The 24,891-nt window shown below is 38.3% G+C and overlaps 2 protein-coding genes across 2 annotated transcripts in view; one reads left to right on the forward strand and one right to left on the reverse strand.

Moving 5' to 3' along the window:
* The first annotated feature begins 239 nt into the window (after nt 1-239).
* rnf14 (ring finger protein 14) lies at nt 240-21,981 on the forward strand. Its single transcript, XM_077224830.1, has 8 exons — nt 240-569; nt 6,263-6,423; nt 11,844-11,974; nt 13,686-14,189; nt 17,939-18,167; nt 18,374-18,546; nt 19,372-19,502; nt 20,771-21,981. The coding sequence occupies exons 2-8, from the start codon at nt 6,273-6,275 to the stop codon at nt 20,829-20,831; spliced, it is 1,380 nt and encodes a 459-aa protein (XP_077080945.1). The 5' UTR covers nt 240-569; nt 6,263-6,272; the 3' UTR covers nt 20,832-21,981.
* A 251-nt stretch (nt 21,982-22,232) lies between these two features.
* The window catches only part of cct6a (chaperonin containing TCP1, subunit 6A (zeta 1)), a 30,562-nt gene continuing 27,903 nt past the window's right edge, over nt 22,233-24,891 (reverse strand). Inside the window, exon 14 of the mRNA XM_077224820.1 lies at nt 22,233-22,531. Within this exon, the coding sequence (XP_077080935.1) occupies nt 22,459-22,531 (73 nt within the window). The 3' untranslated portion in view covers nt 22,233-22,458. The remainder of the gene's footprint in view (nt 22,532-24,891) is intronic.

Raw genomic sequence — 24,891 nt, forward strand, 5'->3', positions numbered from 1 at the left:
CTACAACATTATGAAACTGATCCGAGATCATGTGAAAATAAAAAAAAATAAAAAATAAACATTCACAGAGATCACCGCCCTCTAGCGGCGAATCATTGTCATTTCGAAAAAGTTATGACGCAACGAAGCTTGAAATCACGTGACTATTGCAGTTTGATACGCGCTCCGAATCACTGGTTCGAAACAAAATATTCACAAAGGTTTCGAAGCTTCACGAAGCAGTGTTTCGAAAACGCCCATTCACTACACATAACACAGGATTCTGTGATGTTTGTTTAATAAAGCGGACAGTGGAGCATGTTTTGATTATAGGAATTGCAATCTTTAGGATGATTAATTATTCAAAATATACGAAGTAATGGTCCAAATGCGGAAAATCAAATGAATCCATCATTACTATTTAGGATTGGGTGGATTAAAAAATAGGATATAGGAATATAGAATTAATTCTCTTCACACTCCATCCCGGTAGGTGGCGGTCTGCACCGATGACGTTCGTTCGCAAGCTGCCATTAAACCTAAAGAAGAAACGACAGTTGTTGTTGAAGTTGCATCAGGCACAGAGCAAGGTACGTGTTTTACAAGTTAAGATCTTTTCATACGTCGCAAGTTGGATGAATAATAAAGGAAATAACTAAAGTCAATCAGATGGACTGTAGTCGTAGGGTGACATTGCGTTAAAGTTATTAGTTTCGTGTAGAAATGCTCCCTAAGGGATCATCTGACATTTCCACCCACAGTACAAAACATATGAGATGTCCAGGCGTCCATTTAAATGACTCACAAGTTTTTTAACATACACAAAATGATATATATATATATATATATATATATATATATATATATATATATATATATATATATATATATATATATATATATATCAAAACAACATTTTCACATTCTAAACGGTTGTTGTAGGATCACAATAAGGTGCTAGACTCACTACAGGAGAGATTTGTCCAATGCCTCCCAGTTTATACGAATGCAGTGCTAAAATATTTTAAGGAAAACAATCATTAGCCTATAATTGACCTAAATGTTATGTTTCATATTACAAATGGTTGTAGTAGATTGTTTTTCCGGACTTACTGCCAATATCTACCTTTATATGTACAGGATGCAATTATTTTAGAGAAATATTTACAATAATTCATCTAAATTTTGATTTCACATTCAGATGTTATAGGAGGTGAACAGACTGACTGCATGAGTTTTCATTCATACCCCGTTTGTCTCCTGTGTTTTGAACATCACGATTGGTGTAAATCAGGGCTCTCGAACTCAAATTGTCTGGGGGCCAGTGCTGTGATTGACATCTCATATGAGGGCCATTTTAACATTCAAACACAACAAGAAATCGCAATATTTCTGTAAATAAACTTGTTAGCTCTCATTTACTTCAAATTCCATTACTTAAATATTTTTGTCATACTTAGTTAAAGAGTTAGTTCACCCAAAAGTGAAATTGCTGTCATTAATTACTCACCCGCATGTCGTTCTAAACCCGTAAGTTCATCGTTGGAACACACTTTATGATCATCGTCATTGCAACTTTCAAGCCCAGATAGGTAGTGAAGACATTGTTAAAACAGTTCATGACTACAGTGGTTCAACCTGATTGAGCCGCCTCAGGGTTTTTGCCCGCCAAATACCTTAGTCCAAACTAGGCCAAATGAGGCTTGAGGAGTGGTCATGAACAAAAGATGGAGTTTATCTGAGTCAGGAGAGGGTTAAAACCGCTGCTAATATCCCATGTTATCATACCAGCTAACCTCAACATTTAAAACAACTTACAGCTCAAGACTCACCTTCAGACTCCAGCGGGTGTATGAAATGGCTTTCGATTGCGGTTCAATGGGGATTCTGATCACCATATGAGGCAGAAATATATTTTCAATGCTAAAGGCTACTTATGCTAACCATTGCGATAATAAATAGACGCATGTTTATGTAAAATACCAGAGACTGCTTGAAAAATGTAGACAAATCATAATATGATTATAATCGTATATTTATTTGTTTTCATATTTCATCTGTCTCTTTCGTGTGCCTTTTTTGATACGGGACAAATGTATCCACATAATATGTCATAAATTAAATATACTCCATCTTAGAGCTCCGGTTTTCTGTCTGTGAGCTCAGTTGCTCTGACTGAAACTTGGTCATGTATTTGCAGTCTGTGTTTCTCTTTGTGAGACACAAATACATTTTGTGTAATGAATTAATCAAGTGCACCATTGAATGGAGAAAAAAGACAGTACACTTGAAAAACTAACACCAAGTAATTTAAGTATAATTATTTGAGTAATGAGAATATTAAAGTCCCCCTGTAGTCAATTATTGAATCCCTCTCAAACTCTTCTTTGATCTCCAAAATGACATATTTAAGCGGTTTTTCCTTGGAAAAAAAATTCTTCAGGTCTTAAAATGGCTTGAATGTAACTCGACACCCTTGCCTTATTTAGTGTATGCGGTTCTATTAAATATGCAAATGAGCCCCGCCTCCACTCACTCACTCAGCTCAGAGATCCACTCGCTGATTATCACACGCTGATCTGATTGGTTACAAGGTAGTTTGTGACGTCAGAAACACCAGCGATTTCAAACCGTGTTTTTGAGACTGTCTTTGGTTCACTGCAGTTTTAAAGGGATAGTTCGGCCAAAATGATATTTAACCCATGCATTACTGACCCTCAAGCCGTTCGAGATGCATATGTCAATCTTGTTTCAGACGAACACATTTTCAGTTATTTTAGAAAATGTCTCAGACCCTTCAGTGGATATAATGTGAAGCAATGGGGTCCACCTCCTTCAAGTCCCAAAATGTGCATACATCCTTCACAAAAGTAATCCATCCGGCTCCAGGGGGATAAACGAAGGCCTTCTGAGGGTAATCCGTGCGCTTTTGTCGTAAAAATATACATATTTAAACCTTTATAAATGAAAATATCTGACTTCCGGCAACGATCGACGCGCGTTCGCGGGTGATGGAAGTCGGCGGTACGAGGTATGACGTAGTTTTGTTTTGCTCTGCTCTCTCGCTGCGCTGGCGCATTCGTTCTACGTCACGACGGTTCCTACGCTACGTACATATACATATACGTCATACCTCGTACGCCGACTTCCATCACCCGTGAATGCGTGTCGATCGTTGCCGGAAGTCAGATATTTTCATTTATAAAGGTTTAAATATGTATATTTTTATGACAAAAGCACACGGATTACCCTCAGAAGGCCTTCGTTTATCCCCCCGGAGCCGGATGGATTACTTTTGTGAAGGATGTATGCACATTTTGGGACATAGACATTTGTACATAGAACAAATACATACATGGAACATTGCATTACATAGAACAAGTTTTTTAGTAGTTTACTTAGAGCGCATGTGTCAAACTCCTGAAGACCTTGTTCGGGTTGGAGCCTGAAGATTCTTACATGCCATGTCATAATTACCATAATTATGAGATTCCAACTTGTAAAAAGCTGTCACGTCCTCCAAGAAATTGTAATTATAACTTGTTACCTAGGAAGTTTCTGAGAGCTCCTACTAGTACCACATAACCACTGTACCACCACCTGACTGCTGCGGATTTATTTAGGCCATAGGTTCTCAAAGTGCGGCCCGCGGGCCAATGGCGGCCCGTGGAAAAATTTCTGGCGGCCCGCGATAACATCTGAAAAACATCTGTAAAACTGTTAAAACTGTACATTGCTTTGAAAAAATTAATCTATCCGTTTAGTGGTGTTTAGCGGCCGAAAACAGCACCACAAATCCCATTGCAATTTAAAAGGTTGAGCAAGTAATCAATATTCAGTGTGACTTAATGACAAGCTTATTAATAGCCGCGCTTCCATTCACTTTCAAATTTTTCGCCGGCGCGAACACTTGCATTTTCCTATCAACAGTGGAAACAACTTAAAATACTCTATCATTTCTGATCATACAGAAAATAATAATACATTATTCGCAACTACTTTTATTTGTGTAAACTCATAATAACAAGAAAACATTGTGCTTTTGTAAAATAAAATAAAACAATCAGTAGCTATCCTACGCGCTTTCATGATCTCCGTGAAGTGGAGTGCGAGAACTGAAACAATATAACCTATGTAGGCGAAAGCTTGAAATGTCCACTTTTAAACAAATTCGAATCGAAATCAATACCTTCTGATTATGTAATCCGTATGAAAGGTGCATTTCTCTCTAAAAGCGCAACTGCTTAACACCGGAGATATAGATATGTTTTTAGCCGACACTTAGAAAACAATAATTAATAAACAATTAAAATGCCTCGCTGTTTTTTCAGACACATTTATTATCATTCGCCTATAACTCACCTATAAATCACCTTTCTGTGGGCTGTGGTTCCAGAGACACAGGCTATAGCCTATATGGCTCTTCTCATTCAGCACTGCGGGAAAAATATAAATTCCAGGTTCTAATTTGGCCTTAGAAAACCAGTAAAATCGACATGTTTTCCATATTAATTTGTGAATATTTTAAATGTTTAATAAAGGGGCAAAAAGAAGGCTAATTTAAACAAAAATCTGAAAAAGTCTGTCTATTTACTTTTTTGCGCAGCAGTTGCTGTCGCCAGTTCAAATTAAAATGTTGATGTTCAACTTTGCGTTTTAAAAAGACAAAAAACGTTAATTTTTCGTTTTTTAGTTACGGTAAAAAAAAAAAGATAATAATAGCGCAAAACATTTGCGAAAATCTGCAATAATGGAAACGCGACTGACAGGCAATGATAGATATGAATGATCATGACGTGTTTGGTAAGCTTCTATTTTAAAAGTTTCTGTTAAAAAAAAACTCGCCAGGTTTTGCCTCAGTTATGAATTAAAATGTGTTTATTGCAATAAATGTAAACTGTAGGGATGCAATCTGGTCATTAAAATTATTTCAAATGGGAATTTTTTTCAGTTTTTTTTCTTTTTCTCCCCCGCCCCATTGGCGGCCCTCAGTTCAATGTTGGGTTACTAAATTGGCCCTCACCTATGAAAACTTTGAGAACCCCTGATTTAGGCGTTAATCAGGGTTCCCACGGGTCCTTGAAAGTTTGTGAATCTGAAAAAAAAAAAAAAGATTTCAAGGCCCTGGAAAGTTTTTGAAATTAAACATGTGCTTGAATTTATTTTGCGCAATAAGTTTTCTGTAAAATATTCAATATTATTTTTCTCTGGTTGGCTAATGTGTTATTTCTCCAACATTTCGTGGCCTATGCATACTTGGCTTGCTTGATTTACGTTAGTTACGGGCATTTACGCGTTACGTTGAGTGTTTCCCGCGTGAGTTTGTGTTGTACTGTTGCCATGACGTTCACGTACGCTAAACTGTAACGAGTATCTTACAAGGAAACACGACGTAACCTGGCTCTCCCCTGAAATGTGTCCCCACATTAAGATCCTACACATCCCTGAATTTGAGGGTATTGGAGCTGGAAAGTCCTTGAATTTGAAGTTAACCGAGGTGTGGGAACCCTGGTTAATGCATAATTCCCAGTCCGAGGACGTGAACAGCTTCAAATAGAGCGTCATGTGTTGTCATCACGAAATGACGGTAATTACGACACTGCGTGAACACAGCTATACTCTGCAGTAGAGTCCTGCGCGGGACTGTTTTCTTCATCCCGCTCCCGCCCGCGCCCGCCGAATTTCTGACCATTACCGCCCGCTCCCGCAACGTATGTGTTACACTCCCGCCCGCTCCCGCAATATGTATGTCCACTCCCGCCCGCTCCCGCAAAACTCGGAGAATTTATTCCCGCACAATAATAGAGATGCACTGACTTTGTGTCTTCTCCCGTCCCGCAGGAAAAAAACGCGTATTTGTATTGCTATTATTAAAGAGATTCATGGGTTTGTTGGTTTCGTTTCCCTGGCCTGCATGTATTCTGATGCACTGATCAGGAAGATGAATAGTAAATGTCAGACTTGCCTTGCTCAGGTTTTGTGCTGTAAATACCCAGTTTGAGGTTCTTTTCCACATCATTGACATCTCCATCATGTCGTTAGGCAACCTCCCGATCCCGCAGGGTTTTTTTTTGCCCGCCCATTCCCGCCCGCAGCAAAGTTCAAACCGCCCGCTCCCGCGAGATTTGCGTTGGGTCCCGCGGGACCCGGCGGGACTCAATCCCAATGCAGCCCTCTACTCTGCAGGACAGGAACTGAGTTTGACACCCCTGATTTAGAGTATTTCCATTGCTCAAGATGCTTTACAAAATATAAGTGTTACTTGATTTCATATTAATTTCAGGAATGTTCAAATGTCAGCCGACCAGGAAGCGAAAAAAGATGAACTGCTTGCTCTAACAAGCATATATGATGAAGAGGAGTTTCACCAGGCAGAATCAGAAGAGGAGGGTGAGATTCATCTGTGCCTAGAGCTTCCTCCTAACTTCAAACTGCTAGTCAAGGGTGAGACTCTTTTAGCGGATATTTAAACCTTGTTTTAACATATTCATGGAGTCGTATTTTGTGTGTGCATATATATATATATATATATATATATATATATATATATATATATATATATATTACATACATATACAGGTCCTTCTCAAAAAATTAGCATATTGTGATAAAGTTAATTATTTTCCATAATGTAATGATAAAAATTAAACTTTCATATATTTTAGATTCACTGCACACCAACTGAAATATTTCTGGTCTTTTATTGTTTTAATAAAAAATTCCTATCTCAAAAAATTAGCATATCATGAAAAGGGTCTCTAAACGAGCTATTAACCTAATCATCTGAATCAACTAATTAACTCTAAAAAGATGTCATTCGGAAATCAAGGTGCCAGAGTCTGGAGGAAGACTGGGGAAAAGGAAATGCCAAAATGCCTGAAGTCCAGTGTCAAGTACCCACAGTCAGTGATGGTCTGGGGTGCCATGTCAGCTGGTGGTGTTGGTCCACTGTGTTTTATCAAGGGAAGGGTCAATGCAGCTAGCTATCAGGAGATTTTGGAGCACTTCATGCTTCCATCTGCTGAAAAGCTTTATGGAGATGAAGATTTCATTTTTCAGCACGACCTGGCACCTGCTCACAGTGCCAAAACCACTGGTTTACTGACCATGGTAGTACTGTGCTCAATTGGCCTGCCAACTCTCCTGACCTGAACCCCATAGAGAATCTGTGGGATATTGTGAAGAGAAAGTTGAGAGACGCAAGACCCAACACTCTGGATGAGCTTAAGGCCGCTACCGAAGCATCCTGGCCTCCATAACACCTCAGCAGTGCCACAGGCTGATTGCCTCCATGCCACGCCGCATTGAAGCAGTCATTTCTGCAAAAGGATTCCCGACCAAGTATTGAGTGCATAACTGAACATAATTATTTGAAGGTTGACTTTTTTTGTATTAAAAACACTTCTTTTATTGGTCGGATGAAATATGCTAATTTTTTGAGATAGGAATTTTGGGTTTTCATGAGCTGTATGCCAAAATCATCAGTATTAAAACAATAAAAGACCTGAAATATTTCAGTTGGTGTGCAATGAATTTAAAATATATGAAAGTTAAATTTTTATCATTACAATATGGAAAATCTACAATTTGTTTATCCTTTTGATCTTTCATTAAAAAAAGGCAAAAATCTAACCTTTCATTGAAGTAAAAGAATTGAAATTGGGGGAAATAAATATTTTTCTCCAAAACATTGTGGCCACAATTATTGGCACCCCTAGAATTTTTTACGAGTAAAATATCTCCCATTAGTAAATTTACATTTTTTTTAGCACACCAGGGTGACTAGTCTAGCTATGACTTCTTGTTTCACAGGAGTTTAAATATGAGGAAACACAAAGGCCAAATTCCCTTAATCATCCATCACAATGAGTAAAACCAAAGAATATAGTTCTGATGTGCATCAAAAGATTGTTGAGCATTACAAAAAACTAAATAGAAAGTGGCAGTAAGAAAATAGCTAAAGAATTGAAAATCTCCATTTCCACCATCAGGGCAATAACTAAGAAGATGTTATGAATCTGCCTGGAAGAGGACGTGTGTCTATATTGTCTTAATCCACGGTAAGGAGGAAAGCTTGAGTGGCCAAAGTCTCTTCAAGGATCACAGATGGAGAATTGCAGAGATTAGTTGAGTCTTGGGGTCAGAAATCCTATATATAAAAAAAATCAAACAACTCCTACATCACCAAATGTTGTTTTGGAGGGTTTCAAGAAAAATCCTCCTCGCTCGTCCAAAAACAAACTCCAGCATATTCAGTTGTCAGACGTGACTGGAACTTTAAACGGCACAGGGTTCTGTGTTCAGATGAAACTAAAAAAGAGCTTTTTGGCAGCAAACACGCTAGATGGGTTTGGTGCACACAAGGATAAAAAGTACCCCATGTGTACAATTTAATATACTGCTGGATCTTTAATGTTGTGGGCATATTTTTCTGCTGGAGGTCCTGGACTTCTTGTTCAGATACATTGTGGATTCTGTCAAATATCAACAGATTAAAAATCAAAACCTGACGGCAGGATGGGAAATTAGCACCCGCCACCAGCCAATGTTGGTTACTTTATTGGTTACTACTTAAAACATTCCTTGTAACGGATTGGACATCTTTTGTCAAAGAATGCTGTTGCTAAGTAAAAATAATGCACTTTTGTCGAGTAACTAATTTGATTGGTTGAAAGGAAATGTGGCGACATATACCCTATGTTAAGAGGCCCGCCGCGGAGTCAGCAGTATATGAATGTACAAACCGTTGAGGGCGAAGTAAATAAAAAGTGAAGGTACTTTTCGAACAAGTGGCGCATTGATGACGAAGGGAAAACGAGGGAATGGTTAGCCTACCTTCCCGTCGAACAGTCCATGTACTGTACTTACTGTCGAACCTATGTGTCGTTCGAAAATGAAAACAATTTGTTCGTTAGAGGAACAACTAACCTTAAAATAGAGTCAATAATGAATATGACCAATTCTATTCAGAAACGTCCATGCGATCGGCAAAAAGGGCAGACCTTTTCGGGACTACGTTTGGATGTGCAAGTAAATTACTAACTTGAAGTTGTGTTATGTGATGGCTAGATAGCTATCGTTTTTTTAGTTTAGCGATAGTTTTAGCAGCCGCGAGGAATAAGGGTGTCACGGTTTCGATTTTAAATCGAAATCGATCGAAATTAATTCACAATCTCAAAAATCGAAATAAAAATTGGAATCGTCGATGCTGCCACGCCCCCATGTCGCGCCCGTGATGGAAAGTTCGGATCGTTTTACTGACTCTATTGTTCAGTCTCGTTCATCAAAATTAACTAATCTTTTTTCTAGTCATTTCAGGGGCTTTAAATGTTATACTTTTAACAGGCAAATTCCCCGAACACATCCACCTACACAATCTTGACCATATTCTGAATTAAGAAATCATTATAATGGAGTCAAAAGTAATTTACTGGGAACATTAATACTTGACCTTCCGAGTCTTTTGTTCATTTGTCGCATGACAGATGCAATGAACGGATCGTTCATGAACGACTCATCACGGCGCGGGGAAAAATACACAGGTGTTGAAAGGCTGTGATTCCTCTGACTTAGATTCTATGCCCGAGCCCGAACTTGGCCCGACCCGGGCCGATATTTCCCGTCACTATCCTCGGGCCGGGCTCTTGATCTATAGACGTGCACTCCCAACGCAATAGAGTGCGGCGCGGGACTAAATTTGATGGCCGAGTGCAAGCGCGGGCGGTAATGCACTCACTCTGTGTGTGCGGGAGAATAAAACGATTTGCAGACTCCCGCAAACTAGAAATATCTATGAATAAAACATAAAAACTAATAAATTTGTATTTATCTGTTGCAGAAAAGCAACAAGAACAACTAAAACAAAATAGAAACGATTTACAGGCCAGAGATTCTATTTAAAACATGTTTGCAGCGTTGAGCGATTTAGCCAATCACAGACATATGTGTTGATTTCTTGAACGCAATGGCCAATCAGAAGCATTTAAGATAGACTCTCCTCACCGCTCAAAACAGACTTTTTGTTCAGTGCTGAATTCTGTAAGCTGGCAAATCCTCTAATTATAACAAACAAAGTGTAGGCTATATATTATGAAAGATTCATTGTGCAGTCAGCTTCATTGATAATAACAGAGATGTGTGAGATTGCGATTAACTGATGTCAGCTTTTTAGGAGCAACAGCAACCTGTGCTTAAAAAAAAAAAAGTAAAAATCGAGAATCGAATCGAACCGTGACCTTAGAATCGAAAATGTAATCGAATCAAGGATTTGGAGAATCGTGACACCCCTAGCGAGGATAGGAGCCGATACCGTGGGTGCTCTGGAGCTCGATTACGTGTCAGTTAAACTTTTCATCTCCAATCCTATCTGTATTTGTGAGAAGTGGTGCTGTCCTGAGTTGAAAGATAGCCTACTTTACGGCTTTATTATTGAGTTAACCCTCTGGGGTCGACAAACGCGCTGGCGCGTTTTGCTGGATTTTTTTCAAATAGCAGCAAAATACATTTAAATACTCCATCATTTATGGTCATACAGTCTTAACTAATATTAAAAAATAAACTGTAAAATAACCATGCATAAAATTCTCTCATAAATACAAACATGTACATACATGTTGCTCACATATTATGGTAGCCCTGTTTGTGCTGAATAGTGCTTTTAAAAAAAAAAAAAAAAAAAAAAGGGCGTGCGCCCGTGAGCATCCACGGAGGAAAACATAAATTGGCGCCTGAGTGCAGCATAACTCATATTGTTAAATGGATAAAACGAATTACATATTTGTAATGGACGTCAATGTTATCAAAGTCACAGTTCTCATTCATAAATTTGAATTCCAGAAAAAGTGGCTGGTAAAAAATACAAGTGGCTGGTAAAATTGGGCATCCACCAGCCACTGTGGCTGGTGGGCTAAAAATTTAATTTCCCACCCTGCCTGACGGTTTCTGCTAGAAATCTTATAATGGGCCATGGTTGGATCTTCCATCAGGACAACGATCCAAAACAAACATCAAAATTACGGAGTTACGGAGCACAAAATGAAGCTTCAGCCATGACCGTCCCAGTTCCCTGACCTGATGAACTGAAGAGAAGAAGCACCAACATGAACTTGTGAATCTGAAGGATCTGGAGAGATTCTGTATGGAGGAATGGTCTCTGAAGATCTTGTCAGGTGTTCTCCAAAATCATCAGGCATTATAGGAGAAGACTCAGAGTTGTTATCTTTGGCAAAAGGAGATTGCAAAAAGTATTTCATAACAGGGTGCTAATAATTGTGGCTAACCTGTTTTGGAGAAAAACATTTATTTCAAAATGAATAATAATGGCTGTTATTTTTTACAGCCATTTTTGATAATATTTTCCAGGGGTGCCATTTAATTCTGACCACAATTGTATACTGTGTTTATCTACTGAACAAAATTATAAACACAACACTTTTCTTTTTGCCCCAATTTTTCATGATCTGAACTCAAAAGATCTAAGAATTTTTCTATTTAGACAAAAGGCCTATTTCTCTCAAATATTGTTCACAAATCTGTCCAAATCTGTGTTAGTGAGCACGTCTCTTTTGCCGAGATAATCCATCCACCTCACAGGTGTGGCATATCAAGATGCTGATTAGACAGCATGATTATTGCACAGGTCTGCCTTAGGCTGGCCACAATAAAAGGCCATAGAAAAAGTCTTAGATTTTTGAGTTCAGCTCATGAAAAATGGGGGCAAAAACAAAAGTGTTGCGTTTATAATTTTGTTCAGTGTATATATGCACACACAAAATTTGTATTTAATATATTACAATTTATAAAAAATAATACACAAATACATTTATTTTAAAATATTTATATATTTATATCTGTTTTTTTTGCAGGACAGAAATCCACAGAGTATAACTTATCATTTCTACCTCCATTGGTTCTGAGTTTTGAACTTCCACCAGACTACCCTTCAGTATCGTCTCCCGTTTTTACTTTAAGCTCCAAATGGTTTACAAGAGTCCAGGTGAGTCCTGTTTAGTAATGGCCTGAAATGTGTGTAATGTTATTGTTGTAATTTTGTTATTTTTGCTTTTGTAGTTTTTAATCATAGCTTTCTGTGACTCTCACTTTTCTCTGCTGACAAATGTAAGATCATGCAGCATGTAAAGGATTAGTTTAGGTTTTTGAGGAAAAAAACTTTTCTCCATATAATGACTTCAATGGGGTCCAACGGTTTGAAGGTCCAAATGTAAGTTTCAGTGCAGCTTCAAAGGGCTCTACATGATCCCAGCCGAGGAATACGGGTCTTATCCAGCCAAACGATCGGTCATTTTCAAAAAAACAAAAACAGTAATATACTTTTAACCACAAATGCTCATCTTGCCCCAGCTCTGCGATGTGCCACGCATTACGTAATCACATTGAAAGCTCACGCGTGACGTAGGCGGAAGTACCGAGATAGTTTTTACAAAGCGAACGTGCAAAGACTAAGTAAAACGTCCTTTACAAAAAAATTAATAAATAAAAGGTAAAACAACAATGTTGGAGGAGAAAATGAGATGGAGTTTTTCGCCCTACCCTACATTTTTTTTAAACCAGAACACACGTGACCTTCAAACGTGATTACGTCATGCGTGGCGCATCACAGAGCTAGTGCAAGACGAGCATTTGTTAAAAAGTAAAAACACATTTTAAATTGCAAATCACATTTTTAACCAGAAAATTCTTAATTGGACACCCTGTCCATTTGTCTAAAAACCAGTCATCAAGCAATTAGTCATGCTCGCATAAATTTAACTTTTTCTTTTATTTAAACAGCCAGGGACATTTAATTAAGTTCTGACAAATGTTCATGATTTTCCGGACCCTCATGAAAGAGGGTCCACATTTCATTGGTATGAAACCCCCTGGTCCGCAATCAGTCACAGCAACTTTGACATTGGTAAATGGTGTTAGTTTGGCAATATCAGTCAGAAAGCCCGACGCAGTTATCATTTTCATGTCCTGCGCCAAGTTGTTTAAATAGCAAATGCATTTGCGCCTATTTGTAAGCCCATGGGCTGCTGGTCTGAATTCGAGATGTGTTTGTTGGTGCGTTGCTATTTTGAGGCAACTGAAATAGACTGCATTGTCATTGACCAATCGAAAGCTAAGTCTATGAATGAGACATTTACAAACATGCCAAATATTACCAATAAAAGGATTACAATGTAAAAGATTATTATTGTGTACTTAAAGATATGGTGGAATCCGGCTTGTCCCGTAGATGGTCCGCTTGAGCTTTAACCTTGCGCACGAGCAGATCCGTTTGCTCTCTGGAGACGCGTTCAGTTTTCCACTTGTAAATTCCTCCATGTAAATAGCGAATCCGCCATGGCGCAACTGGCTTTTAAAGGGAATGGGAGATGTCACTCTGATTGGTTTATCGCATCTTACCCCCAAAACACAACCATTACTCATTAAGAGAATAGAGACAACCCTTTTAGACCATGCGCCGGGAGCGCCGACCATTTTTCCCGTCGCTAAACTAGCAAAAGTGGATTCGGACACGTCCTAAGTTGCGCTTGCGCCATGTGCTTTAGACCATGCGATTAGATCGTTAAAATAGGGCCCCATATGTTTGTTAGTGGTGCAGACATCACATATATCTTTTCTGCTGCTGTAGTATTTCTGACGTGATTAATATGTGGCATTCTATCATAATTTTAGATAATCTTCCACTCTCACTCCATCAGATCACTGCGCTTTGCAGGAGGCTGGATGAGCTTTGGGAGGAGAACCAAGGTAATGTGGTTCTTTTTACCTGGATCCAGTTCCTAAAGGAAGAGACTCTCGATTTCCTGGGAATCCAGTCTCCGCTTGAAATCCAAAGCTCTTGCATTCAGCATCAATGCGAATCCGGTCAGAAAGAATCCGAAGACATTTCTGGAGATAAAAGTAAAGCACAAGATTTAGACCCGAGAGCTGTTCAAGAAGTTGACACTAACACAGATATACTGACTCAGCTGCTGGACTTTGACGAAGCTCAGAAGCAGAAGGTGTTCGACGGGAAGGTGTTCTGTTGCGGCATCTGCTACTCGGAGAAGCTGGGATCCGACTCTTTGCTCTTCAAAGAGTGTCAGCATGTTTACTGCAAGGCCTGCATTAAGGAATACTTTCAGATCCAAATAAGAGATGGCAAAGTTCAGTGCCTTAACTGCCCTGAGCCCAAGTGCATGTCCCTGGCCACTCCCACACAGGTATCTTTGTCTTTTTTTATGATTGTGTCATTGTGTGCTCATATGAATGGTAATAAAAATAGTATATGAATAGGTAATGTAGGGCCAGCTTGAAAGATGCGTGGAAATTCCATCAACTATCCAGAGCAAGTTTATTATTTGTTCATGTTTTTTGTTAATCTTGCCAGTTTAAACATTCATGCAATTTTAAGCACACTAAGACACTTGATATCGTCTGATAGACTTTTAGAGGCTGTTTAAGCGACACGATTTTCAACTAAAAACAGTAGACTTTTTATGCGTTTTGACCATTCATTTACACGACAACAGCATTTTGGGGGCCTGAAAACGGGTTTCAAAGTGCTAGTTTTTGAAAACGATGCCCTTATAATCTCTGTAAACTACAAAACAGTGACCTCATGCACATGCATATTAGATCTATAACCTTTTCTTTTTTTTTTCGTGCAAATGAAAGTATACAGATATTAACAAGGTGGGTGTACGGAAATCATCACAAGTGGTTATAAGAATTACACAAATCACAATATAACATTTTGTCACCATGAAAAATGAAATGTTCCTTACAAGGATGATATTCAAGTCACCTTTATTTATATAGCGCTTTTTACAATACAGATTGTTTCAAAAGCAGCTTTACAGAGATAACAGGAAAATAATGCAAAAAAGTTTCCAGTTCTCCTCTGGTCAATAAACGAACAGTCCATGATTATGATTCAGGCAGCATTGGTTTGGAACAATCAGAATATTATCCAGTTCATCTGGTTGAAGATCGGAGTCATCACACTGGGATGGAGACGGGTTTGTTGAGGACCAGTCAGTGGCAATTGCTGTCGTGTCGATACATGTTTTCGAAGCGTTTGTGTTCAAAGGTTTTGACATTTTCTTAAAGGGAGTAAAATGGGACTTTATCAGAGGAGGACCTTCTTAAATTGGGATTCCAGTGAATGTTTTTGGCGTTGTGAAGATGAAATTTACCCAGAAAGCAAAGTAATAATAGAGTATTATCAAGATTAACATCCTTAGAATGAAAATCGGGAAAAAAACGCAATAGATTATTTATGCATGTGAGCTCGGCTCGCGTTAGTGCGCGGGCACGTAGTCTTTCTTTATTAAGTCACATCACCAACTACTTGTCTGACATGAATAATGCAGCGTTATTAGTTGTTTTCACAGATCCGTTTGAACAGGGATCATTTTGACAACGTTGTCATCTGTACAAAAAAAAAGTTTCAGTTTTTAGCACATCGTTGATGTGTAAACGTACCCTCGGAGTGTGCACACAGAAAGCCTGAGTACTGATTTTAGTTTTCTTTCTGGTCTTATCATGCTTCAATGGAAAAATACACACAGTAGTCAAAGAGAGTATCCTTGTTGTGCAAACAGTTGGTCATGTCTTTTCCCTAAACCGTTGGGTGAAAATCTGATTTATTCATTTGTTTTCTTTGTACAGGGACAATTCAGTTTATATACTACTAACAGTGTTTCCTTAAAGCTAAATTTCAACTGTAGTCCTTAGGCGGCAGTTACAACAGTGTCCTATAGAGCCGTGTTCATTCAATATTGCACAATGCATTACAATACCTATCTAATGCTCACACGACTGTTTTTCCATCAGCTATTTTACACCTTTAAACCCTTAAAAGTCACTCAGAGGTCCTTAGAAGACACACATGTGTCAAAAAGCTTTGGGGCACACAACATAAATGTATTTAAAAAAAAGTGAATGAGGTTTTAGATGTATAAAAATTGTTTGGGTGCAATGCCACAATTTTCCAATAGAGGCCAGCATTTATGATTTGCAGTAAGTACAGTATAATTTCTCTTTCTCAAACATCACACACACACGCACACATTTTTTACACATACAAACCACACTCTGATATCCATATCAACATACCCACACAATTATAGCTGCATGATATTATTAAATTGGCTTTATAATACAGCAAAATCAGAAGATGTGAGGATTTGCTTAATAGGGCCAAATCAGAGAAAATGGCACCATGGCATCTGCTAAAAAAAATTCAATAGTAAAAGTTTAATTTTGACCATCAACAATCTCTGAACTACACACCAACTTATACAAACCTCAAACTGTTACATCAAAATCAAATACTTAAGTCAAATATATTCTCTTTTGTCAGAATCAAACTTTGGCATCAGATGACACACAAACCCTAACAAATACATGGACTACTTTGAACTAGAGAACACAAAGAAACTTTCATAACACTGTAACAAAAACCTCTTAGACATTAAGCTGCAAAATTTATTCCTAAATCCGACTTTTACATTAAACAACGTAAATGAAAGAGTGCAGATACTGTAAAATACAACAATGAGATTTAGGAAAATATTCCTTTACACTACTGTAAAGTGATCTTACAGTAGATGAAAAGCACTAGAGAAGTAAGGTTCAAATACCAAAAGAATTTGAAAATGAACTTGGTATGCAACACATTACAGTATACTGTCTATTACAGTACAGTAAAATAATAATTAAATTCAGTTCCTTCTACCAAATTTCATTATACAGTACTATAACAGTTTATTGGTCTTCTGACAAGACTTTCTCTACCTTAGGCAGTCATCTCTCATATATGCACAAATACTTTTACGGATCTAAAGTACTGTTACTGTGTAGTATACAGTATGTGTTAGTAGTATAAAAAACCCTGTAGAGGATTCTTCAGCTTTCCCGTGTAGGATACATTTTCTAAAGAACATTCACCCTGTGCTTCTACTTATATTATCCTGAAACTCTGATTAGTGTGTCATGAGGTTTGCTACTTAAAGGGATAGTTCACCCAAAAATTTAAATTCTGTCAGTATTTACTCTCCCTCATGTTGTTCCAACCCCGTAAGACCTTCGTTCAGCTTCGGAACACGAATTAAGATATTTTTGATGAAATCTGAGAGCTGGATCCCTCCTCCATAGGCTTCTTAGGGATTGACACTTGTTCCCCGAAAAGTTATTAAAGACATCGTTAAAATAGTCCAAGTGACTACAGTGGCTCAATCTTAAGTTCATCAAGCGACGAGAATACTTTTTGTGCGCAAAAACAAACAAAAATAACGACTTTATTTCAACTATTCGTTTCACGTAGTGTGATAGCGCAGTGTTTCTGTGTTGTACGTCACACGCATCACACACATGACCACCGTTGGCCAATAGTGAGCCTACGTGTGACGTACAACACAGAAGCGCTGCGCTGTTACACTAGTGAAACGAATAGTTGAAATAAAGTCGTTATTTTTGTATTTTTTGCACACAAAGTATTCTCGTCGCTTGATAAACTTAAGATTGAGCCACTGTAGTCACTTGGACTATTTTAACAATGTCTTTAATAACTTTTCGGGGAACAAGTTCAAATCCCTAAGAAGCCTATGGAGGAGTGATCCAGCTCTCAGATTTCATCAAAAATATCTTAATTTGTGTTCCGAAGATGAACGAAGGTCTTACGGGGTTGGAACAACATGAGGGAGAGTAAATACTGACAGAATTTTCATTTTTGGGTGAACTATCCCTTTAATGTTTACTCCTAAAGACATGTGTGCTGTTTAAGTTCACATCGTTATACTTGAGTGAATGAGCACATGGTTAAACTTGTGTGAAGTTTAAAGAGGACTTCTAATGTAGAGTTTTCCAGAAATCATCAAGAAAGTGTGTGAAAACAGTTGAAATGTGTGAAGTGTCTTTGTTTTGAGACCTGAAAGAATGGTTTGGGACATTGCTCATATGATAATAGGTGAAACTTCTTGTGGGTGAAGATGAGTTTGCCCGCTACGATCGTCTTCTGCTGCAGTCCAGTCTGGATCTGATGGCAGATGTTGTGTATTGCCCCCGCACGAGCTGCTGTATGGCTGTGATGGTCGAGCCCGACTCCACCATGGGCATCTGCCCCTCCTGCCGATATGCCTTCTGCACCCTCTGTAAGAGGAGCTATCACGGCCTTTCCAACTGCATAGCGACTGCTGGTAAGAGGCATGTTTAAACCTATTTGAGTTACTGATTGAGTTCTCGTCACTTCTAGCTAATTTGTTGCCTGATTCTGATATTAGTATTTCCATAAATGTATTGGATTCTCAGTGACCAGCTTTCTTGCTACAAAATGTGAAGTACAGGCACTTGGTTGGTTAGTTCCCCTTCTGTACAGTTCAAAAGGTGTGCTTTTCTTTAACAGATGAGCTTCGCAGTTTGCGGGATGAGTACATATCTGCAAGCGAAGAGGGAAAGAAGTTCCTTGAAAAGCGCTTTGGGAAGCGGGTCATTCAGAAGGCGGTGGAGGAGTCTTTTAGCACTGACTGGCTGAAGAGTAACTCGAAGCAGTGCCCTTGCTGTGGCTCTCATATCGAGGTCAGTACTAAGCACGTACATGCCACATATTCTCAATATGTTTTAGGTGAGTTGTCTAAAATGAAATGCCATGAATAGTTAGGCTTATCCCAGTCAGATGCTTTTCTCTTTGGAAGAATTACGGAAGATGCATTATTGTGTTCAAAAACAGCTGGACTCTGCACAGCAGAATGGAAAAGAATCAAAAACATTGAGGCCGATCGCCTATAGGACAGTGCTCTGACATGTGGCGCTCCTGTCCCCCTTCCCTCTCTCTCCCACTTTACTTCCTGTCAGTCCTCTTTTCCCTCCGCTGCCGCTGTCAGTCATTCTCCATTCAGCGTTCAAACAACGTCTCGTTCGGTTACGACGGTCAACACGATGATACTCTCCAAGATGATTCAATGTTCTTATTATTATACTCCAGATCTATGATTGTCTTCACGCGCACCGTAACTGAAATTTAAAACCGTTAAAAGAAAAAAAGCTCAATAAACTATTGCATATATTTATATTACACTACGCATCAATATCTCTTCCCTTTGAGCTTTGAACTTTTCACTGCAAAGCGCTGCGTGTTGTGACTCCGTGTTGCTTCAAGCGCATCATTCTGCGCTGCAATGTGTTCATCAAAAATATCCTTGTAATTGCTTCATAGAAAGTGTTACGAAACATTACAATAAAAAAACTGCCCCAGAAATCTCTAAAAAATAATTCACTTGAAGAAAAACTGTGGAAACCTTCAGCAAACTGAGATCTGACGTGTAGTGTGCATTTTAGGAGGACTCTGAAAGACTCATTGCACAATGATTGAAAGTGCTTTTCTCATTTTTCTCATTTCTTCAGAAGGTACATGGCTGTAACAAGATGACCTGCTCCTCCTGTCAGAAGTATTTCTGCTGGATCTGTCTGGGAGCTCTCAGCAGAGTGAACCCCTACAGCCACTTCAACAACCCCAGCTCACCATGCTATAACCAGTGAGTTCCTTCATATACTGTCTTCAATAAGCCCTTATGTGCGTATCAGAGCCAGTGCCATTACATCCACAGTCTACCGATAATGCTTAGTAACCCGACAAGGACATGCAAGTGTCCTAAACCGTCTGTTGGAAGCTAGTTATTGTAGTTGATAAAGTTATAAATATGGCTATTTTCTTACACAAACACATGGCTTCAAGGCCTTTATAGGCCTATGTCACACTTCCTGCATCCGGAACGCGGAGTAGGGATACAGAACTTCCGGTGAACACTTTTTCTCGATAAGGATTTAGATTATCAGCCATAATGTCTAAACCATCCGAGGTAGACTGACCACGAGCTATGAGGTTGTGAAACGAGGGTTTTTGCTCCTGTAGAAGCTATAAGTTCGTATGAAATCAACCTTGTTTTAAGAAAAACATGTTTTATCCGCGATCTTATGAAGAAAAACTACACTACCCACAATCCAAAGCGTAGCAATAACGTCTGCTGATTGGTCCAACTCGCTGTTACCATAGAAACGTTTATCTTACTGGCGTACGGTAGGCTACACCTGCAGCTGTTGTTGTAGTGTACCGGGTTGCTCTGCATCAGGAGGTAGACAGCCATACCTCAGCTTTCACGCTTTCCCACTTGAGAGTTTTCATTTGCCATCCGAACCACATCACCACATGTGACTTCAGGCAGGTCGAGGAGAGATTTGGTCCAGCGTTATCTATCGGACTCCGCCATTGTAAAAAGCTAACCGGAAGAGCCGTATCCCTACTAGAAGACGAACTTCCGGTCTTCAATTTTTTGGTGACATAGGCCTATTATCCCGCTGGAGTCGTATGGGTTACTTTTATGATGGATGGATGCACTTTTTTGGCCTTCAAAATCTAAGGCACCATTCGCTGCCATTATAAAGCTTGGAAGAGCCAGGATATTTTTTAATATAACTCTGATTGTATTGGTCTGAAAGAAGAAAGTCATATACAACTAGGATGGCTTCAGGGTGAGTAAATCATGGGCTAAATTTCATTTTTGGGTGAACTATCCCTTTAAGTCAGTGGGATCAGTGACTTTTACACTTAAATTTCCCATTTTGTAATATTTGCGCTTTTTTACTTTTTGTATTATCGATTATTTTCTCAGCAAGTATTTTTTTTTTTTAGGAGACACTGCCTCAATTCCTGGTCTTAGTCATATATAATTGATTTCAGATGATAAAAAGTTTGCTAAAATGGCTGGTGCGTTTGCTGTGTTTATTTATTTATGTTCTGCTCTAGATTGTTTCAGGGAGTGGAAATGGAAGATGAAGAAGGCTTTGGAAGTGATGAAGATGACTGATCCAGCATAAATGAAAAGCTAAATGAAAAAACTTCCTCCAGGGCGCTTCTGGACTAGGCAATCACATGAACATCTCAGAATTTATTTGCCTCATATATTTACCCTTTTTGTTTTACTTTCACACCACATTCAAATTCCAATTCACCTTTCTGTTGTGCATACACTCGTCCCTTCAAATAGTGTTACTGAAATGTGTGAACAAAACATATTTTCAGTGATAAATACAGTCATGCTGCAAATCAGCCTAGCAGATATATGTGCAAAAGTACAGAATATTATTTTTAGTTAATGAATTTGGCTCCTTTGCAATAATGTTGTCTTTCAACAAGATTACTTGTTTATAATTTCATGATGTAATTTTAGACATGTTTGATGGACTTGAAAGTAAATGAGTTGGCACATTATCAAGGGTTCAGGTTAAAATGAATATACATGTAGTGATCAGATTGTCTCAGCTGTTTATGCAAGTTGAAAGGAAGTCTACCATCCAGATGATCAATGAGCTCTCACACAAGGCAGTCATAAAAAAAGCTCCATGTAGCATCTGTATCATTTAATAAAAATACTGAACTGTTTTGTGTAGTCTTGTCACTATCACATAACTACACAATTACTCAATATATGGTTTTTTTTAGGTGGGGGGTAAGAAATGTCATGATGCGATGAGTACACGAGGTAATCCACCCTCGCCATCATCTGCATATGTAGAGAAGCTGACACCCAAATAATAAACATTGACCATATACATCTTTGTCTCCATGGCTTGAAAAAACTTTTTTCAAGAGCCACTATAAAACCAAACCAATCTCTGTTACCTTAAATTATATGTTTATCTCTGTAAAGCTGCTTTGAAACAATCTACATTGTTAAAAGCGCTATATAAATGAGGATGACTTGACTTGACATGGTCATTTCTTCCCAAAAATGGCTAATATTTGAAATAAAATCTAAGTACATTAAGCCACACCAGATTCTACTGTTACTTTTGATAACTCATTCATTATTCCATTTCTATTCATCAAATGTCTCTGAAACTTGTTCAGTTGGTCTCAATTGTTAAGTATTTACTTGTGAACACATTTTGCTGAGAATTAAACCATTGAAAGCAAGATCAATCTGATCTAATTAATAAACAGAACTTGTGAAATGTGACTGTATTGATTGATTAACTAGTGGATGTAAACACTGTTTCTGTGAGAACTAGAGCTGCTAACAGCAGCGGCAGGGACTCTACCTTTTATTTTTATCTAGGAAGCAAGCCATATATACGTTGTGTTGTCTAGCATTCATTGTTAACAGTAGTGAAGCATCTTGCTACATACTGTATACACACATGCGCACTCAATTAGATATTCTTGATTTGACTAGTGGCTCATGCTAAATTCACACAATTCACAAAGATTTCGCACAAAAAGGTTTAATGGGTACAAAAGAAAGTGTGTATTGCAATTCAGTGCTTATGCAACAATTTCTTAAATAAACCAACTGACTGGAAGGAGTAACATTTCCTAGGTCATACAAATGGACAAAACTGCTTGGACACATACAATGAGCAGACACATATGTTGTTAGCCTAGGATTGTGGTCTTGAATCCAGGCGGGATGAGGCGGGTTTCCTGATGATGGACTATCCTTTGAGTGAAGACAAGCCAGCCCTCATGATCTCATCGACCAGCAGGATGTTACTGGCGATTACAGTGCTGTGCAGAAGAGGAGTCTGGGTTAGGCTCACGCATCAGAGACATTGTTTTCATTTTTCACTAAAGTTGTCCATCACGTGATACAGTGGGAAATAACCACTCTGCACTGGAGGCTAATTCTATTTAGAATATTCTAAGAACTTAAAGAATCCACATTAGAATTTTAGGTGTGTGTCAGGCAGCCTTATCAGAAGCGCACGAGATGTGATGTAAGAGTTGCTGTGATTTAATGCTGAACACACTTGATGAGGTGCTGCACTGTTCATTCAAAACATGCACTGTTCATTCAAAACATCACAGAAATAGAGAATTTTCCAGACCGTTTATTTTTATATTTAACCTACACATGCCTCCTCCAAACCATGGTTAAAGGATTAGTTCACTTTAAAAAAAAAACTTTTGCTGATAATTTACTCACCCCCATGTCATCCAAGATGTCCATGTCTTTCTTTCTTCAGTCGAAAAGAAATTTAAGTTTTTGATGAAAACATTCCAGGATTTTTCTCCATATAATGGACTTCAATGGGACCCAAACGGTTCAAGGACCAAATGACAGTTTCAGTGCAGCTTCAAATGGCTTTAAACGATACCAGACGATGAATAAGAGTCTTATCTTGCGAAACGATCGGTCATTTCAAAAATAAATAAAAAACTTTAAGTTTTATAAGCACAAATGCTCGCCTTGCTCTGTTCTGTGATGCACGTTCTTGACGGCACGTAAAACGCAATTACGTTGAAAAGGTCAAGCTTGACGTTAGCGGAAGTACCGAGTCAGTGTTTACAAATGTATATTTTAAGCCTTTTTAATATTAGAACACCCAGGATACGCACACGAAATGGCCATTTTAAACGGTAAACTGACACAAACACATTTGAATGCGTGTATGGTCCTCCTTCCTCACATTTGTAAACACTGAAGCTTGACCTTTTCAACGTAATAGCGTATTACGTGCCGTCACGAACACGCATCGCAGAACAGAGCAAGGCGAACATTTGTGCGTATAAAACTTAAACTATTTTATTTATTTTTTTTAAATTACGACTGATCGTTTCGCAAGATAAGACTCTTATTCATCGTCTGGTGTCGTTTAAAGCCCTTTGAAGCTGCACTGAAACTGTCATTTGGACCTTTGACCGTTTGGGTCCCATTGAAGTCCATTATATGGAGAAAAAGCCTGGAATGTTTTCATCAAAAACCTTAATTTCTTTTCGACTGAAGAAAGAAAGACATGGACATCTTGGATGACATGGGGGTGAGTAAATTATCAGCAAAAGTTTTTTAAAAAGTGAACTAATCCTTTAACCATGTGAAATGTGACCAGTGCTGGCAAATGAGTCGCAATGTGCAAATTTTCACAAATGAGTTAGTTATTTCCAGATTCTCTATTTAAAAAAAAAAAATCTTCAAAACATTTGTTTAAATCAGAAAAAAAAAAAATTACCAGTTAAATTAAATCATTAAATTAAAATCCATCTTTGCAGTGCAGAGGAGACACAGAAGCAGCATCAGAACTGGCATTAATATATTTACACTCCATTTACAATTGCATAAATAAAGCTATGAGATATTCAATTATTTCAATTCTTAATTCAATATTAACTGATTTCTAATTGTAACATTTTAATTACAGGGTACTTTAAATGTGAAACTAAACCCTCCAGTAGGCGGCGGCAAGTCTCAGGGAGTCATTCATTCAACCAATTTGTTCAAACGGCTGATTCATTCAGGAAGTGCAAGTAATTGTTCATTGAATCGTTAAAATGATTCATTCAAAACGCGGATATCAGTCAAGAAATCATCACTGTCTTTTGCATTAAGACTCTGCTACAGTTTCATTTTGAAATTCTCGTCAGCGAAATAAAGGGAAAACAAACAATATTGACAATATTGTTTATAAAATGTAAATCACAATGTTAATTTACGTTAACTGTTATATAAAATAAATATCATATTTGCTATTGTGCACGGGAAAACAGCCCTCTTGCTGATGTAATATTGTATGATAACATATGATAAAATACAAAAACTTTATACGTCTATTAGGGAAAATACCTATAACTGCACTGACACATCACGCAGTGAAAGCAAGCATGACAGACGATGCGATGTCAGCTTGCAGTGCGCCCTCATACATAGTTAACGTTAAAGTAAAACAATGATTACAATATCATAATAGACAATACACATCGCACACCACTACACACATAAAGAATGAACTTACAATTGAACTGAAATTAACCAGCTTTCTCCTTCTCTGCTGCTGTTTCCCGTGCAGGAGACAGACGTAATGCTGCCGCGAATGTGACGCGAAATGTCACGTGAACAAGCAAATCCACAAAGAACGAATAATAAATAAAAA

The sequence above is a fragment of the Siphateles boraxobius genome, unplaced genomic scaffold, assembly GCF_051911475.1.
Source record: "Siphateles boraxobius isolate OS27281-9 unplaced genomic scaffold, OSU_SipBor_1 92, whole genome shotgun sequence".
Taxonomy (NCBI): Eukaryota; Metazoa; Chordata; class Actinopteri; order Cypriniformes; family Leuciscidae; genus Siphateles; species Siphateles boraxobius.